Source organism: Malaclemys terrapin, chromosome 4 (genome assembly GCF_027887155.1).
Source record: "Malaclemys terrapin pileata isolate rMalTer1 chromosome 4, rMalTer1.hap1, whole genome shotgun sequence".
Lineage (NCBI taxonomy): Eukaryota > Metazoa > Chordata > Testudines > Emydidae > Malaclemys > Malaclemys terrapin.
In genome coordinates, this window is record NC_071508.1 from 63,605,735 (window position 1) to 63,625,846 (window position 20,112).

General features: G+C 39.1%; 1 protein-coding gene across 1 annotated transcript in view; it reads left to right on the forward strand.

The window, feature by feature from the left end:
* Nucleotides 1–208: 208 nt before the first annotated feature.
* The window catches only part of MPPED2 (metallophosphoesterase domain containing 2), a 135,718-nt gene continuing 115,814 nt past the window's right edge, over nt 209–20,112 (forward strand). Inside the window, exons 1-2 of the mRNA XM_054028236.1 lie at nt 209–563; nt 6,250–6,493. Coding sequence (XP_053884211.1) covers nt 6,366–6,493 — 128 coding nt within the window. The 5' untranslated portion in view covers nt 209–563; nt 6,250–6,365. The remainder of the gene's footprint in view (nt 564–6,249; nt 6,494–20,112) is intronic.

Genomic DNA, 20,112 nt, shown 5'->3' on the forward strand with positions numbered 1-20,112 from the left:
CCTTTTATTATTATTTATTTCAAACGAGATGTTCAGTCTGTCCTTCTCCTTTGACCCAACTAACACAGCGCTTCTCCTTTCTTTCTCTTCCAGGCTCCATGGGAGGGGGGAATTGCAGCAGTTTGGCAGAAGAGCTCTGCCCCCCTTGCTTGGGGAGTGAAGTCAGAGGCAGCAGGAGGAGCTGGCTGGCTGTGTGTGTATGTGCAGAGCTCCTTGGCCGCCCTGTTTCCTGGTGCTCTGCTCCCTGACCCCAGTGGCAGTCCCTTCTCACTGCACGGCTCTGCTCTCTCCCTTCTTTGCTCTCGCTCGCTCTCCCCTCTGTCTCTCTCGCTTGCTCTCTCTCCCAGATCGAGGCTCTGCTCTCATTCTTTCTCTCTGTCTCTCTCATTTCCACTCTCCAGCCAGCCGGGGGACCCTCAGGGTCGAAGGTTTTGCCCTGCCTACACCAACCTCCACCTTCCAGCCTTTCTCTTAACCAGCTCTCTCAAATCCCCCATGGATCGGTTCCTCTCCCAGCACTGAAGGCATCCCTAGGACACACAGCAGCAGCCAGAAAAAGAAAGGTAATCAACCCCGATTAGAGAGAAGGGGAGAGAAATCAAATGGAAAAATAACAAAACACAAAGCCTCGGGTTAGAGGTGCCTTGTCATGTACAAGTAGAAGGGGATCAGACAGGGGCTAGCGCAGCAGCGCCTGAGCCAGGCTGCTTTAAACAATAATAAGAATAAAACTGGCTGCTTATTTTCCTTTCACCAGAATGATCATTTAGCTGGATGGTTTGGTTTTCATTTGTTTGGGGGTTATTTTTTGCACAGTGAAAAGCTAATTATTTTGTTGAGCGGCGTGTCTTGTCTCCCTCCCTCCACCCCATGCAAGCCCCCCCTCTATCCCCCACTGCGTTATTTCTTGTCTGGGGGGGAGGAAGTGGTGGAAGTGATTTGGCAGCAGAGAGAGAGAGAAATGGGATGAATTTTCCTGGCTGTTTACTAGAAAGTCTCGGGTGATCGGGGTTATAATGTTAGAGCACGACCGGGGGAGGGTAGGCCAGGGAGCATTTTGCTTGCTGGAGAGACCAAGGAAACGGCAGATCAAGCGGGCGAAATGCAAAGTACAGTTACATTCAAACTGAAATGTGGCGTTTGCTCCGATTTTTTGTGCATTGGAAGGGGGCTTTTTCTCCTCCCCCCCAAGCAGGCAACCGGAGGGGCGGAGGGAAGCGAGTCGACTCCAAGAAAAGTACCGATTGCAAACCGGTTTCTTTTATATTCAGAGCTGGAGTTTCGGTATCTTATTTATATGCGAGAGAACTACATTTTAAAACATGCTTTGAAATCCTGATCCCAGAGGCCTAGAGCACTTGGAAACCTTTAGAAAGGAGGGATATTTTTTCGGGGGGGGGATTGTGGAAATGACACAGCTGCAATAAAAAGCATTTATTCTCTTGTTAGTTGACTATGTCGCTCGTTCCCCCCCCCCCCAAAAAAAAATCAGTTTTAGTGCAAATGTGGGCGTGGAAAAATAACGTGCATTAATTTCAGAGAGCGGGGAGGAAAAAGGAGGATGGAAACTTTATGTATTTAAAAAAATGCAGAAATGCCCCCACCCCCGAGGAAATAATAAACACAAGAGCAATTGCAAAATCAGGAGCTTGCAGGGCGGGTTTGTGCTTCCCGGGGGCTCTGTCTGTGGTGTGTGTGTGTGTGTGTTTGATCTGGGCTATAATGCCAGCTCGCCTAGTGGAAGGGGAAGATCGGATGGGATGAATGACATTGGGAAAAGCGGGATGTTGTACAAAAGGCAGGATGGTGCGGTGTCAGAGCCATTGGCCACTGATTGCGATCAATCGATCCGAGCCTGGGAAAAAAGGGGGTGAGAGGGAGTGAGCCAAGCACCCAGCGCATTCACAACAGCCAGCACAGAGGGTGCCCAGAGAGTACGAGGCGGCAGCCGGGCATGGACTGACTGATAGAGGAGGTAGCGTGTGCAGACTGGTACCACTTCTGCCTTTTCCGCCTAGTACTGAGTGCTACAGAGCTAACCATTTTGGCAACTGGATCGTTTATACTGAGGGATCGGCTTGCCACGAGGTTTTATTCCACAGACACATGAAGGGAGAGGAAGTCGGTGTGTGTGTGTGAGGGGGGGAGGGAGGTGGTATTTATGAATGTACAGCGTTGCGTTTGTTTCTCTATGCGACTCACGGTGTGTGTGCATAGTTTTTTGGATAAGCTTTCTGTGGGCATCACTAGTTTGATTTAACTTTTCATGCCTCCCGCTCTCTCTTGAAGTCTGCGAGCGCTTATCTAGAAGTGTGTCCATAGTGGGTAATGTGTTGTCTAGAATGAAATTTTAAAACACACGTCTACACTTAGTATATGCGGTGTCACTCTGATATATGCACCACTCTTGATGAATAGGATGAAGTTGGAGTTGCATGAAAAGTATAGTACTGTACAGCATTGTAGGGATTTCGGGCAAATTATGAAATAATCACTAGCACATCCTGCAATAACCTATAAGAGACCAAATAACTATCTTATTTATTGTGGTGGGCTTGTGTTAATATTTTTTTAATATGTTGTTGCTCTATCAACGTTGATGTAACAGATATTGGAAGCCTACTCGAAAAGAAAACGTTAACAGCTAATTTAACCCCTTTTTTCCCTCTTCAGTTTTGACAGACTTCGACATTTTCTCCCACTAAGTACCAGTCAGAAGAGAAAAAGCATTGATTGTTCAAACTGAGGACACACAAGTGCTTAAATCTGAGGGGGATTTTTTTTAATATAGTGCTATATAAGTCCAAAGAGCTATTATGTATAATGTTTTAATTACAGTTAAAAGCTGCTCAGTATGAATACTCCTTAGAAAAGTAGGCTGTAGTATAACATTTTTGTCTGCCTTTTGTTTTTAAAAGTGCCAGCCTTGTACATTTTATAGATGTAAAACTGAGCAAACAGACCCATGCACTAAGGTATCTCTTTGTAACATTCTAAATCATAAATACACACTGAAAGATGGCTATTGTCATTCTCAGAATAACCTCTGGCATATCATTAGTAAAACATGATATAATGAAGTGGATTGCATATCCTTTTTATAGTTAGATTTCTTGCTTAAAAATTATCAGGTAAGAAGTGGCAAATATTGCATACTAGGTTGCACTTGACAGCTATGAAAAAACATGCAACTATTCTTTTGTGCTCATCAGCTCAGTGAGTGCTTACTGTCGGGGGTGAGAAGAACAATAGTGCTGAAAAATGAGCCTTTTTTTCCTTGGGCTTAATACAAATTTGTTTATGAAAGTTCTGAAATACTCTTGTTTCAGAGTAGCAGCCGTGTTAGTCTGTATCTGCAAAAAGAACAGGAGTACTTGTGGCACCTTAGAGACTAACAAATTTATTAGAGCATAAGCTTTCATGGGCTAGAGCCCACTTCTTCGGATGAAATACTCTGCTTCTGTTTGACATTGTCTTCAAAGAACTCCACATTAAAGAAGATAATAATCCAACATCTCTGATAGGTGAGCTGTATTGCTATATAAAACATTCAAGAGAAATTAGGAAAATGAAATGAAAATCAGCCTCCCCGTCATATATTTGACTTTTTTCCACGTCGGATATTTGTTGTTACCTTTCAGTTGAATACGTTGCTTTGTTTAACTTAGTCTTATTTAATCATAAAGGTATATTTTTAGGATTAAATATTATGGGAAGTTTTTACTTTAAATATTACAATGAAACAACTTAAAAGTATTTTCTATGACTATCAAATATCCTCTTAGTACTTCTGTTTTGTTAGTTAGCGGAAATTTATATTTTTGTAATAGTTTTATGAACACTGTAAAATGATGTTTAATATTATCTTTGTGTGTAATTCATTTTAATGAGCAAATACATTTTTTCTGAGTTACTTGTAATAGGAAATGTAATGTTCTGACTTTTGCTTATACTATTAATAGAAGTACATAGCCTTCCTAAAAGTCTGAGCAAAAATTTGGTTGTGGTTGCTTTTAATGTTCTCTGTTTTGCACAGTAGATTTTGATTGCAAAAAAATAAGATTGGGCATGTAATTTCCACACTATTCCCTAATTTATGTAAACCCTACAGTTCTTGTATAAAAATGTGTTTTTTTCCCCCCCTTCAAGCCTTGATGGCTAACATTCTTTTTAATGACAGTCATTTCTCTAACAGGAAGATGTTTTCATTTGTAGTTACTTTTGAGTGCAGTGCAATTATGCAGTTTTTACGCTGCACACTCCTAATAGTTTGTATCTCAAAAGAATTACAATACTTAGAACAGGACTGCAATTTGAAGCAGGTGTTGTGTTTTACTGTTATGCAAAATAACAGTATAATATAATTGTGAGGGAAATTAAGGAAACAGCTGCAAATTTGGTATGGAAACTACCACATTATGATTCGTGAGCAGTTATTACATGTATCTTACATCACACTTAACAGGGCAAAGATTTGATTTAGTAAATCTTACCTTGTTGATTTTTATCCCTCAGACCCTTAGTATTATTCTTATGAGGGCAAATTAGTATAAAGACCAAACAGTGATTTCACTGAAACATACAAAATCACAAGTAGCTCTCTCTCGTGGTGAGAATTTTAAGGTTTAGTTTAATTTTGTCTGCTTTTTACTGATATTGGAAATGGATGAGAGAATCCTATTCCTGGAATGAAGATTGTGGCATTTCTTTGCCCAGCTAACATATGGAAGCGGAGGTAGGCCTGAGGTTGTAAAATAATAAAATAAATGGCCTATGGCAGGCCATCTGCCATTTGCTGGGCATTTTTTCAATATTTTATGCCAAACTGGAAACTAGTCTTGTAATCTAAATAAGTTTTATTACAAAGAAAAGATTTCAAAATTTTAATGTTGCATGTGGTAAACATACTTCTGTTTGGGAGCTAAGAGTAGTCCAAGAGTATCACTGTAGGAAAAATATTGCATAATTTGATGCCTGAGGTTCAGATCAGTCTCCTCCCTTCTATTTCGTCTGTTCTCATCTCAGCACATGGAGATTTACTCTTGTAACTTCCACATAAATACAAGAACCTGCGCCTTGCATCTAGTAATTTAAGGCCAGATCCTCAGCTGGAGGATCTGGCCTTAAAAATAGTACTTATACAGAGATTGAAAGCGCTTTACAGACATTAACCGATCAATTTTCACAATACCCTTGTAAAGTAGGGTCGTCTTGATACCCTCATTTTACAGATGGGAGGGCGGGGGAGAAATGATTTTATGAAGCAGTCAGAACTAAGAGTAGAAGTTGGGAGTTCCTGGCTCTTAGGCTTGTGCTCACACTGCTAGACCACCGGGCGTGGCTTCTCCACTCGGATACTAATATTCTTTATGATGGGTGTGTGTGTGTGTGTGTGCGCACTAGAATTTGATGCTGTCTGGTGCACCAGAAAAGGTGTTGGTACTTTAGTGACTGGCACATTGTGAGTGACTTAGGCATGAGTGTGTATAGGCAGAGAAGCATGTTTTTCTTTTATCTTGTATATGTATGTAGAATTCTAGTTAATAGAATTATATATGTGCACTGAGAGAATGCTGGTAATTGTAGCAAATAAATCACAACTATTTGATTACATAAAGTGTGTAGAAAGCTTAGTTTTGTTGCAGGTAGAATGAGTATATCGGTAATGCCGCTCAAATGCCAGTTTTCCTTCTGACAGATATAACTACTTTGAATCAAAGTGGTTTACCTTTTGTTACAGCTTTGTAAGATGGGCTGTCTTATATTCAGCTGGCAAAAGATCTGACGAAGTGTAACCAACTTTGTAAAGCTAACTGTGCTTCCAAGAGGGTGCAGGCATTTGACAAGAGCCATTTGACCTTCATGAAGTTAGGCCCAGTTATTAACTTTCACAGCTGTAATTAGCACTAGATGTTTATTTAAAATTAAGAGGAATAGTAAATATAGGGCATTTAGCTGGGGCTTTCCACACAGATTATTTTGTAGTGTAAACAGAGTCTTATTTTAAGCAATCCATACTACAACAGTTCTTAAAACAGTGCAAAGTGAGGAAGCTTTAGAAAAAGATGCAGATATAATTAACCTTTAGTGGCTAGATACTAAAATAAATGGGTACATTAGAAATATATAGATAGAAATTTCCAAAGGGTATCAGCATAGGGCTAGATTGAAATACAGCCATAATTTGAACTTTTTGGCATCTCGGGACTTTAAACACTGTCTCTTGTGTTATTTTTCTTCCTTTTGTAGAAGTCTGTAGTGTTGATGAGGAGATCCTTGGGTTCAGAAGTTGGCTGGAACACAATGCCCTCCGCCATTCTTGACTCTGGAAAGTTGTAAATTGCTCATGTCTATAAGGAGGAAGGATGGCTCATGGAATTCCTTCACAAGGCAAAGTTACCGTAACAGTGGATGAGTACAGCTCAAATCCAACCCAGGCATTTACACACTACAACATCAACCAGAGCAGGTTCCAGCCTCCACATGTACATATGTAAGTATTATTAACCTTGATTTTTGAAGCTAATTTAAAATGAGGTCTGTCAATAGGACAGTTGGTTGAAAGCTAGAACAAGGGATTTGTCAAATAAACCACTTGACGAAAACTGCCAATATTTGTTACGTAATATATTTTACAAATAGTGTTCCATCACCTGTAGATGCTACTGACTTGGCCTTCCCAAGAGCATGGCACAGACTTAGGCCTGCTCTACACTAGAAAATTAAGTTGGGTTAACAACTTCGCTCAGGCATGTGAAAAATCTGCACCCCTGAGTGGCATAGTTAAGGTGACTTAACACCCAGTATAGACAGCGCTAGGTCAACAGAAGAATTCTTTTGTCAGTTTAGCTACTGCCTCTTGGGGAGGTGAATTACCTACACCAACAGGAGAATCCCTGCTATCGGCGTAAGTAGCATCTACACTGAAGCACTGCAGCAGTGAAGCTGTGCCACTGTAGCATTTTTACTGTAGACGTAATCTTGGTGAAACTCATCAGAATGTAGTACTGTGTATGAGGTGCCAGGGTCTGAAGTTCACTTGTAACTTTAGTGATCTCACTGTAACTTGCCGGAGGAACCTATTTCTTTAAAATTTTAGCACCCTTCCCCCACCCTTTACACTGAGCTGCAAAATAGGCCTAATTGGGACTAATTGTCCTCTGATCACTGAATCCTTTGTCCGCCTTGTTGTGAGTGGAACGTGTGCCGCATGCTGTATTCCACTCACAACAAGGATTCAGAGATTGTGGAACAATTAGTCCCAAGAAATACAAATACCGAGTTAAAATAATGTTCATGGCCTGAACTTAAACCAACAAAAGCATGGGAAATTCAGATCTAAGGCTCCTTACCTCATGGTGTTATCCCTTAGTATTGTATGATTTGTAAAATCATTCTACAATATAGTATCTAGGCACAATGGGGAGTGCTAAGAACTAAGTGCTAGCTTTAACTCTGAATTTCCTTCCCATTGTTTGGCTAAGTCAGATCCTTATCAGCTATTTCTGTTTAAGTTCTTTTTTTCTTAATAGCCTCAAATGTATGTTAAACTATAAAACAAAAGGGACGGCTCTTGACCTCAGAGGGGCCCCCTGTGTTAACCAGGATTTCGCACATTGTCACGCTATTGCATTTGATAGGGCCTTTGCATAGTAAAAGTGCTAAAGTAGCATGCCACTTCATAGCATTTTTGCTATGCAGAATCCTGTCAAGAGGTTGACAATCCAACAGTTGAGCACCTTCTCCTGGGACTTCATGTAGTAACAATATTCATAAAATCATAAACCATCGGTGGAGCTTCTAAAAGGATTAAGTTCAGAAGAGTAGCCACTTCCCAAACTTGGAAATGTTTACCTTAATTACATTTTGTTGTAGCTGAAAAGATCATATTACTCTGCTTTCGGGGCAAAACTCTCCCCTCTGCTCCACAGTGTGGATCTCTTATCGGCAGTGCAGATCTCCATTGCACATTCTGCACTCCAGGCTGCCCTGCTGACTCCCATCAATATCAATAGAATTTCTATGTACAGAATGAGTTCAGAATAATCCATCAAGATCCAGACTGTAGATTGGAGAGAATTTTTGGTCTTGAAGGGCGTCTTCTAACTCCTATTGAATGCAACAGGAAATTATTGTGGATTTCAGAAGGTCCTGAAAATGGCTGAAAGACTAAAAAAAATTTACTTTTCAAAATGCATCTGTGATTGTTCTAGAAATAGGCAATAATAATAATAATAATGATCTCTAATTTTAATATTTTTGTGCATCTCTAAGCCAGAAGTAGTTTGGCAGATATCTTAGTTTCATTGGATTTGAAAAACTCCCTAGTCTGAATTAAAAAGATGAGGATATAATTTACAACATAATGAAAATGAAAACAGACTCTTACCTACAATGTTGCTGCTTTGATTTCAACATGTAAGCATAAAAGAAGGGTGTGATATGATAAAGGGATGGAGTGATGGGGAGAAGGAAATGATTTTTGCACCAAAATCTTGACTAAACTGGAAGAGAGTGAGTGAGGTGAGTTACAAAGTGCAGAAAGCCAAAGATTGCAGAAGTTGAGGCAAATTTTGGCATTAGGAATGAAGAGCAAATGCTGGATTTTAGAGAAGTGATAGAGGAAGAAATGACAGGATGTGGGTGCAGAGGTGAGTGATGAGGTAAATATGTCACCAGAGTTGTGAGTGTGAATAATCAGGACAGAGGAGTTGTCTCTGGTCATGGAGAAGCGACAGAAAAGTGAGAGCTTCAGAAAAGGATGCTCATTTGCCTTTCCAGGGTGTTATAATGGAAGCTGTGTGCATACACAGGAGTCGGGGGATCAGCAGGCAAAAAAAATCTGGGGAAGAAAATTGGGAAAGACAAAAATAATCAAAAAACCTTTCTGTAAAAGCACACCTGCTCTTTTTACCCTTCAGTCTCTGTATTAATGCCACACTGCTGCAGCTGCCAATCTTTTATGCAGCTTTGTTTTTCTTATTGCACTATCTTGTTAATGCCTCTTTATAAAGAGTTCGAAGAACTTTTTTCTTCCCGTTAATGGAAAGTTACAATGCAGCCTAATAAAAGAGTGTTGGGAAGTTGATAAACGAACAAAAGAGTATACAAGCATTGAGCATACTAGAGTATACAAGCCCATGCTAAAGGACTGGTATATTGCTTTGCTTGTTCTAAACACCATAGTCTAAGGTAGAACTCAGTTTGAAGGCCAAGCTGTCATGTTAGCACCCAGGTTTTCTTCTCAAGGAATTTTCAAAATTATGTTTGTGCAACACATCTCAGTTTCTCCTTTGTGTGTGTGTTCCTCTGTGTGTGAAGGCAAGGGTTGGGGACAAGGCTTAAAGGACTACTGGATACAATTTAATCTTGATTGCCTGAGCTGCATACACATCTCTTGCATTCATAGGGCTTGATTCTGACCTCACACTGGTGTAAATTAAAAATCAGTGGAACCTTATCAGTGTAAAACTGCAGCATGAGATCAGAAACATGCTTACTGTTTCCTTAGACTTTGTCCACCTCTTCTTCCTCCCCTCCATTTGATGTCTCGGTACAGAGACACCTGGTGTAATCAGCACAGAACAGAGAAGTACTCCTGTTCCTTTTGCGGATATAGACTAACATGGCTGCTAGTCTGAAAACAGTTTCTCTTGTGTTCTAATCTCGGTTCTGACACTTCCTGTGGCTGTGGATGAGGTGTTCTAAAGGGGTACTGTCAGGTGAAAAGTCATTTATTAAATACCCCAACCAACCAAAACCCACATTTATCTACTCTTGTTACTCATAGCAGCTTTAATTACTAAATTGCAAGAGTTGTACAACTCTAATATAATTTTCCCCATTTATGCTTTTTTAATTTTTGCACTGCAAAAATTAAATAATTTTGAGCAGGTGACACAAGGCCAGTTTCACTTTTTCACGGTCTGATTGTTCTGTATGTGTGCACAGTGATGCAGTGATTGGTTTGCAGACACCATGAGACCAAAAATACTTCTTTTCATTAATATTTTAAAGAATTTATTAAAATATTTCGCTTGCATTTTGTAAAATCCATTCATTTTATGGTTTTGGACTAAACTACCTGATTGTACCATGCTTAAAGGGAAACTACTAAGGAAAAGTTACAAAGTAGCAGCCGTGTTAGTCTGTATCCGCAAAAAGAACAGGAGTACTTGTGGCACCTTAGAGACTGAAATAAATTTGTTAGTCTCTAAGGTGCCACAAGTACTCCTGTTCTTTTTACTAAGGAAAAAACACCACAAATTGCATTTGTATCCCTTTTTGCTTCTTAAGAATGTATAAAGAAGCTGTGAAAGATCGCTTTCCCCTCAGATTTTTCTATTTCCTCATTTTAAAATGTTAAAAGTATCAAGAATATATTTTTCCCCCTCCTGATTCTGCTGGAGGTCTCATTGGCAGACTCTGAGAAATAGGTTGAAATCTTTCATAGTTCTTAATTGAAACTTTGACAAAGATAACTTTCCTTTCATTTGCTTACTAGGTATTTGAATTAAATAGGTATCAAAAACCCAGCTGGCCAGCCAAGAAAACAAAACAGAACACTAACCAAAAAACAAATACAACACAGATAGTTGTAATCAGACTGAATAAAAATCTCTTTCCTTCTCAAACAAGTTTCACTTCTTTGATAATTGTGATTTTATTACCAGTTCTCCAGTCATCCATAGAATAATTTAGGAAAAACAAGGTACTGAATATTTCTAATGTAATAAAGAAACATGGAAGAAAAAAATCTTTAAAAAATAAAATGACCTTGAAGACTTTTAAATACATGCATCATTTATGTAGACTGTAAGCTCTTTGGGGCAGAACTTTTTTTTAACTGAAGGATTATACAACACCCAGCACTTCTGGGCTCTGATTGTGGCTTGTGGCCTCTGTGTGTTGTTGTAACACAAGCAATAATAATAAAGCAAAATAAAAAATGCCTCCTCTTCCACACCCTCACCCCACTTTTTCTAGGCCACCTTTAATCTTCTTTCCTCAGTTTTATTCACTAGGGGTGGTCTTTTTGATTAACAAATAATAATTGTCCAACTATATGAAAACTTTCACAGAAATACTCATTTTTTAAATTTTTCATTGAAATGAATCAAAAATGTTTCGATTTGAAACAAAAAAAAAAGGTATTTTAAGTGAACTGAAACTTTTTTAATTTTCTGGGTTCAGACCTCTCTCTCCTCTCCGCTTTTATTTTCATCTTGAAAAGAGAGTAAATGGATGTGAAATTGAAAAGGGGAGGGAAAAACCAAACTGAAAAATGTTCAATTAGTGCCTAATAAAAATGCATTTTTTTTTGTTTAGTTTTGACAAAAAGATCACAAATTTCCAGGAAAACTTTTTTGGGGAAAAAAAGTCAATTCTTTTATTTTAATTTTTTTCATGGAAAATACTTACCATTTTTTGACCAGCCCCATTATTTACTCCACAGTAGTGTTGAGAGGATTTGTTAATTGAAGGTTCTACTACTGCAAATTAGTCCATGTAGACAGATCCTCATTTACTTTTTTGGGGCTCTACCCAGTTATAAAGGTCCACCCATGCAAAATAGCTTGCAGGAATGGGATCATTGTTTTTAAGGTGCTTTGAAGATGAATAGTGCTATATAAGCATTAAGGATTAGTATGTTAAATGTATGGTATGGTTTAAGGACAGTTCACCACTTGGGAGTAAGGAAGGTGGCGATCTCAGTACAACAGCAATCGATGGAAACTTGCCTAAGGGCTTGTCTACGTGGGAAAATTTACTAGTATAATTATGTTGCTATCATTATACTAGTATAACACCTCTTGTGGACACTCTTATTCCTGAATAAGAATACCCTTTTCCACTTCAGCTTGGAAAAAAGGAGACTAAGGGGAAGGTATGATAGAGGTATATAAAATCATGAGTGGTGTGGAGAAAGTGAATTAGGAAAAGTTATTTATTTGTTCCCAAAATATAAAAACTAGGGGCCACCAAATGAAATTAATGGGCAGCAGGTTTAAAACAAAAGGAAGTTATTCTTCTCACAGTGCACAGTCAACCTGTGGAACTCCTTGCCTGAGGAGGTTGTGAAGGCTAGGACTATAATAGGGTTTAAAAGAGAACTAGATAAATTCATGGAGGTTAAGTCCATTAAAAGCTATTAGTCAGGATGGGTAAGGAATGGAGTCCCTAGCCTCTGTTTGTCAGAGGGTGGTGATGGATGGCAGGAGAGAGATCACTTGATCATTGCCTGTTAGGTTCATTCCCTCTGGGGAACCTGGCATTGGCCATTGTCGGTAGACAGGATACTGGGCTGGATGGACCTTTGGTCTGACCCAGTTGGGCCGTTCTTATGTTTAGCATATACTCCCACCAAAGTGACACAAGGTTAACTGGAAAAAAACTTTTATTCTGGAATAAGAGTATCCACATGGGAAGTTATGTCAGTATAACAGTGGCAATGTAATTATGCTGGAAAACTTTCCTTTACACTGGGATGCTAAATTGTTAAACCCACAGTCATTATGAGAGAGTTAACCTTGGAAAGTAGGATCTTTTAAATTTTTCTTCTTATAGGGAGCTGATCCAACAGTCACTCAGTGCTTGAAGCTCCTATTGAAGTCAATCTGTATGTTGCTTGGATTTACTTTTTAGTATTTACTTTTCAGTATTTATGCTGTTTTTAAAAAACAAACAATACAAAATAATAAAAAAGCAAACACACTACATTTAGGGCTCAAGCCTGCAAACACTTAGGGCTTGTCTACACTTACAGCTCTGTGTAGCTTCTGTTAGCATAGGTTACTACACCTCCCCGAGAGGCAGTGGACATAATGCTATCTACACTGGGAGTTAGTCTGGTAAAGTTCAGATTTTCCACATTGCTGAGCAACATAGATATACCAACATAAGTTTGTATTGTAGACCAGGGCTTGCACACCTGAACGTGTTTGCAAAATCAGGGCAGTGAAAACAGGCTAGTCAGTTTTATTTAGTCAGTGTCCGTTTCATTTTCTGGTGCTCATATAGTAGAACAATGGGATTTGAATTGCAAATATGGTCATTTTTACTTGCTTGCAAAAGATCTGTTCCACTGTTTTTTTTTTTTTTTTTTTAAAGTCATGGAAGCATTACTATTGCTCTTAAATTTTTAATCACTTATTTTATAAAATCAAAGTTTGGGACCTGCCAGTATTCCTTTAATTTCATTGTGCCTAAAATTCTTTATCTGTAAAGTGAGAATAACAGTGTTTATCTACCTCACAAGGACATTGTTAGGTTTAATTCATTGTATGTAAAGGACCTCAAGATCCTTAAATGGGATGTGCCAGAGAAGTGAAAAGTATTCATATTATTTTCATTTATAGCTCAGAGATTTGAATTTCATTATTAAAGTTCAAATTAGGACCCCAGTCCTGTAAGCACTTATACATGTGGAGAAGTTTAAAAACATCTGTAGTCATTCACACTATTCAGATGCTTAAAGTTAAGCATGGAGATAAGTGTTTGCAGGACTGGCGCCTAAGGGTGAAATCCTGGCGCTATTGAAATCAGTGGGAATTTTGTCATTGACTTCAGTGGGGTCAGGATTACACCCTTTGTTACATTGAGTATATTGTGCTAAACTCTCTTTAAAAAAGTATTCCCTCTGCTTTCTGTTTGTAAGGCACTTCACATCAATTTTAACATTGCAGCTTTATAAAGAGACTGCCTGTGATGGCATGTGGCGCATCAGCGACTGTCAGTAGTAAAAATCCCCAACGGCTGGAGATGGGACACTAGAAGGGGGAGGGCTCTGAGTTACTACAGAGAATTCTTTCCCAGGTATCTGCCTAGGGGGTCTTGCCCACATGCTTAGCGTCTAACTGTTCACCATATTTGGGATCAGAAAGGAATTTCCCCCCAGGTCAGATTGGCAGAGACCCTGGGGGGTTTTCACCTTTTTCTGCAGCATGGGGCCTGGGTCACTTGCAGGTTTAAACTAGTGTATGAAAGGAATCATGAGTCTGACTCACAGATTTTGCTGATCCACTAAGATTTATAAGAGACAAGAGCAAGCCAAATATGTGCTTTGCACCAGCTGATGTTACCATCCAGATTGTTGGTCGTCCCAACATAGTACGGCCTGGAACAGCTCATTAAAAGGGGTTTGCTATTGTGAAAGGGCTCAATAGAAAAGTTGACTGCCTCATGGGACCAATATTCTCATCCCTACTGAATGTGGCACTTCCAAGGCCCTCCCCAGCATAGAACCCAGAAATACCAGGAAGGCAGGGATGTTGCTGTGGAGGCAGCAGACCCCTCCCCTCCGTTTATGCATGAAGAGTAGGATCAACAATCTGACCTTTTGTTATCTGTATGTTTAGAGCTACTCCCTGATTGTTTCCGCAGAGGGGTAGGGAGGAGATGGCACTCCTTGTGGAACTGACAAGGGAGTTTGACTCCTGCACGCTTTGGATCTCCCAAGTTTGGCAGAGGCTCTGTACTTCAGCAGTGATTCCCAGCCTCTTATTTTATGTGTCTTTGCTTGAATTTCTCCATTAGAAAAGCAAACTCAAATGAGACTAAAGGAGAGCCCTGCAATGAGTGTATGTTTGTAATGTAACTGCACATAGCCTTCATGCTTGTTTCTTGCATGACGGTTTCAGAAACATCAAAACATTAGTGCAAGCATCAGTTTCAAATAATATTTTACACAATGACCCTCAAGTTTGGATTTCAAATCTTGAGCTACCAACATTTACAGGGGTTAAAACAAACAACTCACTGCTGAGCCAGCTATGGAGCAGGAGCTCTGTTGTAGGGTCCTAGAAATTAAGGGCAGCAGGTCTTCCCTCTCCTCAAATGGTACCTGAACGTTTTTGCTTATTTCTGAATTCTGTAAAATGTCTTTCTCAGGATATGTTGACCCTAGGTAATAAAGCTTCTCAGACATGATAGAAAAATCATAGGGTAGGGGAATTTCTTGAAAGCATGTACCTTTTCAGAATGCTGCAAAGTTACTGATTCAGAGACATAATAAAATTTGGCCTAGGGGCTACCTGTGTTGTCACAAATGACAAGTGCTAGCTGAAAAAGTCAGCACCAGAGTCAGGCAGAGAATCTCCTGAGTGTCATAAGGTGAATTAATTCACCTGTAAATCTCAGACCAGATTTTTCCAAGTCCCTAGAAAGGATTCCAGTATGTACTAATCCTTGAAATATTGGCATATATAATCTGTGGGCCAAATTCAAATGAGATATAAGAAGGGGAAATCCCATTTATATCAGAGATGTTGTTCCTGCTTTACCATGCCTGATTTTGGCACCTCCCTCCCCCTGATTTTCTTTTGTTTCTCATTTGTTTTGTGCAGAGCTGTACAATATGCATAGACTAAGGATATTTTAAATGTACTTCGCAGCATTCATTCCAAAAGATCCTAAAGTGCTTCACTAACTATATACATATTACACCATGGAAATGCAGCCATCTGTGAGGTGGAGCGCAACAACCAACTGGAACATAACTTACTGTTCAACAGATAAAGAGGGTACATTTTGGCTAACGACACTAGGTACCCTATTCTTGCCATAATTTTTTAAATTTTGATGCAGAGCTGACAAGGCCTGAGTTCTTAAGGTTTGTCTGATGCAAATAAACAATATAAAGATAGCCTGCTGTGTTTTTGTTGCTTCTGTTTATAGGGCAAAGACATATCCAATACAGTGACCTTATTTATTGTGCAGCATTTTGGAATTTTGTACTAGTCCTCAGGAGAGGTAGTGACCAAAAGGGAAAATATGTATAAGTTAAAAACATTGTGACAGGAAGTGCTGTGTAATAAACACAACTAGATCTTTTATGGTTTTATTTCAGTGGACATTGCAAAACAAGATTATAGAATCTAATACAATAGGTCCAGCATGCAAAGATGTACTTCCCCAAAGTTTAAAGCAGGACACTGAAAGTCAAGGTTCCTGGGGACCTGAGTTTTCATTGTGTTAAGAGTTCCTTTATGCAGTCCAGCAGAGTAGGGGCCATAAACCAACAGATCCGTCCAGTGGGTACTATCCTTGCATAGTTGATCTATCTCTCTTGCAGCTGCTAGGGCAGGGGAGCATGTGTTGAGCAAGATGCATGTGGATGTGCTCTGAGTATTCTTGGTCGCTGGAATGTTGAGGCACTCGGGGACCGGAGCAGCCTATAGCTGGCCCCAGAATATAGGTAGCCCTTTTTATGCTTTGTGAAGCTCAGCTAGACCTGAGAATCAGGATCTTACCATCTTTTCCTGGTTCTTCCATTGACCTGTTAACACATGGATAGTCTTGTATCAAACAGCCTGTCTGTTCTTCCTATTCCCATGTCTAAAGTTAGAACGATACCACCCTATCTCACAAGGGTGTCCTTTTGTAAAGGATTTGGAGATCCTTAGATAAAAACATTTCTCAAAGGAAAATTTGAGGAAATATTCTGAAATGGGAAGAGCAAGAAGTTTTCTCCATAGACATGCTTCTTGTGTATAATTTTAGATTTCATGGAAAAGTCAGCGCTGACAGGTTTTGTACTTTTCACTGACAGAAGAAATTTCTGCCCTTCTTTTTTATAATGTGCATATTTTAAACATGTATCATTATGTATACGGATAAAATAAGTAACAACAAGAAAACCAAAACCCTACCTTGTTTTTACCAAGAGATTATTCTTCGCTTTTGAACTATTATACCATGGTATCTTGTAAGATTTATTTTTATCTCCATTTTTGTATTTCTTATTCCAAGCTCTTTCTTCTCTGTATGCTGCTTGACATTAGGTCTACAAAGACCCAAATAGATGTTGACAAGAAGAGATGGTACTGGAGGCTCCTTCACAGCAAAGCCCTGACTTATTGTACTGGGCATTACCTTATATCCAGTACATTGGATTGAAAAGCACACAGCCATTCAGCAGTAACTAGTTCTGTCCCTTCCTAGGAGGATAGCTGCTGGGGAGGGGTTGAGAGAATGTGTATGAGAGAGGGACCTTATCTGATGCATTTATAAGCCAGGAACTTGCTAGTTACCACATTTACAGTTTCTGTGGCATAAGGAATTGAGTGCAGTGATTAAAGCTAGGTACACACTACCCGCCTGATTCGGAGGGTAGAGATCGATCTTCTGGGATCGATTTATCGCGTCTCATCTGAACGCGATAAATCAATCCCAGAAGCGCTCCCCCGTTGACTGCGGAACTCCTGCTCGCCGAGAGGAGGAAGCGCTGTTGATGGGGGAGCTTGCCTGCGCTGCGTGGATCCGCAGTAAGTAAACTTAGTTCGATCTAGGAAACGTCGACTTCAGCTACGCTATTCTCGTAGCTGAAGTTGCGTTTCCTAGATCGATCCCCTGCCTCAGTGTGGACCAAGCCTGAGAGCAGCAGGGTCAGTACATTATTCCTAAATGTTTAGCTACTGTATCAGTTTGCAGGGAGGCAATGGTGCTACTACTGTACATTTTCCCTGGTACTCATGTTAGAGGACACAAAGCAAAAACTCACCAGGGTTCAATTATATTAGAATATCCATCTTTTGAATGTCATGTTTGCTTTTGACGAACAGTTGGAAACAAAGAACCCTTCTGTGAATCCTCAAATTTTGCAAGGCAATAAATGGTGAGGCCGTGAATTTTGGGAGAAACAGCAGTGTATTTGAAATTCAAATTTCATGTAATTCAGAGTTTGTTGTAACTCAGGGCTCTGTCCTCCTCCCATCCCATTAAAGACAGTGGTAACACCCTCATTGGTTCCATTGGAGCAGAACCAGCCTCTAAGAGGCTATATAGAAATATTAGTAGATTAAAGGGACTCATCAACTTATCAGTCACACTTTTTAGTGGAATTCTTTTACCTGTGATTGTTACAAATAACACCTATGATTGCCATAACTAGCAAATATTTGGGGTGGAATGCAGGGGAGTCAACATTTTCAGTTTGTTTTCTTTGTGCATTTGATGGCAATTGTATAGTGCAGCTGGTCAAAAAATGAAACAATTTTTGCAATTTCTTTTGAGTTCAAAATTTTGCTGAAAACATCAACATTTTGGGATTTTTTTTGATCTGCTTTAATGTATGGGAAGTTTCAAACATGGACTGCACACAGTTTTTGTATCAGTATAACTATGTTGGTTGAGGGTGTGGTTTTTCTTACTGAACAACACCTAGCTAGTATGGACTAAACTATAAGAACATAAAGATGTTATATACTAGTATAGTTTATTCCCTTTCCCATGGGGATTAAACCATACAGATATAAGCATCTTTATACTAATATAACTGCATCCATACAAGGGGGGTGCTCTGCTTTAACTATATATATAACTATATATATAAAACGTGTGCAACTTTGGGTGTTTTTTCCTCAATGTAGTCAGCTAGTTTTTGGTTTCCTCTGTTGTTGCTGTGTGACAAACTTGCACAAAGAGGGGAGAGAATACATTTTAAAAAATTAATGTGACTAAAACCACAAAAAATGGGTGGGAGACCCAGAGATGTGTAAGCTCTGAAACTACTTTTAAACTCATTTTAAAAAAAGACTAGACTTCAAATAAATGGTATCCCCTTAGATACTACCTTGATTTTCCTTCCTCTTTTCATATGAAGAAGAGATTTTGTGGTTTTGAAAAGAATGCCATTTTATATGCAGAACCTATATAGTGGTAGGATCGCTATATATAGATAGCTTGAGAAGAAGAACATTTTCACTTGTTGAGGGCTGATCCATATTGCAACCTCTTGGATCTTTTGGAGATTGTTTTACTTGCTTGTGCTAAGTTTCTAGACTATTTTGTCTACTAGGAATGTTATCATTATAATGAGGCAGCACAGATCAAATACAGCAATACAAGTTTGTAGATACCCTGTGAGAATTAAAAAAAAAAAAAAGAGAGAGAAAATAATAATCCACTAGGGGTATTATTTATAATGTTTTTTCTTTTATTTTTTTCACTGTGACCTTTGATGGTATTTTTGCCAGACTATTTTGTATTGCCATATCTTGACAGTGCCACAGTATTAACGGAAGGAGGCACAGGCTTTGTTTATTTCGGAATCTGAGACACCATTTTGGCAACAAAACTAAGACCTTTAACTCTTGGAGTTTTCACCATTTGTTGTTAATTATCCAATATTGTAAATTCAACGCCTTGGAGAAAAGGGTGTGTTTTGAAATGTGTATGTAAGTAGAGCATTCAGTTTCTCGGGGCAAAAAGGAACAGGGAGTCCTAACGGTATTGCTTTCAAGGAAATTAAATGCTCTGGGTTTTTTTTTTTTTTTTTTTTCTTCAATCTGATTCAGCTAGATCCCATTAATACTGAGAGGATTTTACTGTAAAGAACCTTTGCAATTCAGCTATGGTCTAGATTAAAGAGAAATCCCAATTTAAGTGAAAAATGAACTTTGCATTGTGTTGCTTTCCTGATGGTCTGTTCATGCTGTAATTATGTATTGTACGTGCAAGAACCATTGTTTCCAGCCACCTCTTCCTTTCGAAGCTGAAGACAACATGCTATAGAATGGCAAGAGGCTTTGGCTGCCCATCTTTTATGATGTGTTTATTTTGTCCAATATAGAATTAAAGGGTTTGATCCAATGAAAGTCAATGGAAATTTTTCAAGTGACATAAATGAGCTTGCGATCAGGCCCTACATGAACTAGGAGCCATTAGCAGATTTCATGCAAGAAATGACAATTTGCAGGGAAGATTTCACCTTGAGTCACACTATAAAGAAATAATGCAGTTTCCTTAGGCACAGTATGAAGGGCCACCACACCTCCTGTCTAATAAAATACAGAAGGAATGCAGGAAAATAGCAAGTGAAAAACACAATGATGTTAGGCAGGGAACAGAATAAATGGAAAATGAAAGATGAGCAAATGATTTGAAATAACCAGCAAGCAACCAGAGGAAAAAAATATTGGAATTAAGTATAGCTCTCTCTCCATGTCCTGCAGCTGTGCTTTGTGTGTCAGGATTTTACTGTCTGCATATGAGTTTGAAGGCATTCCTGCTCTAGCATGAAATATAGTGATTGCATATGGCACACATTATTACTGAAGCTTTAATACCAGAGTCAATCTGAAGTTGTTTGTGTTTTATTATTTCCTAAACAAA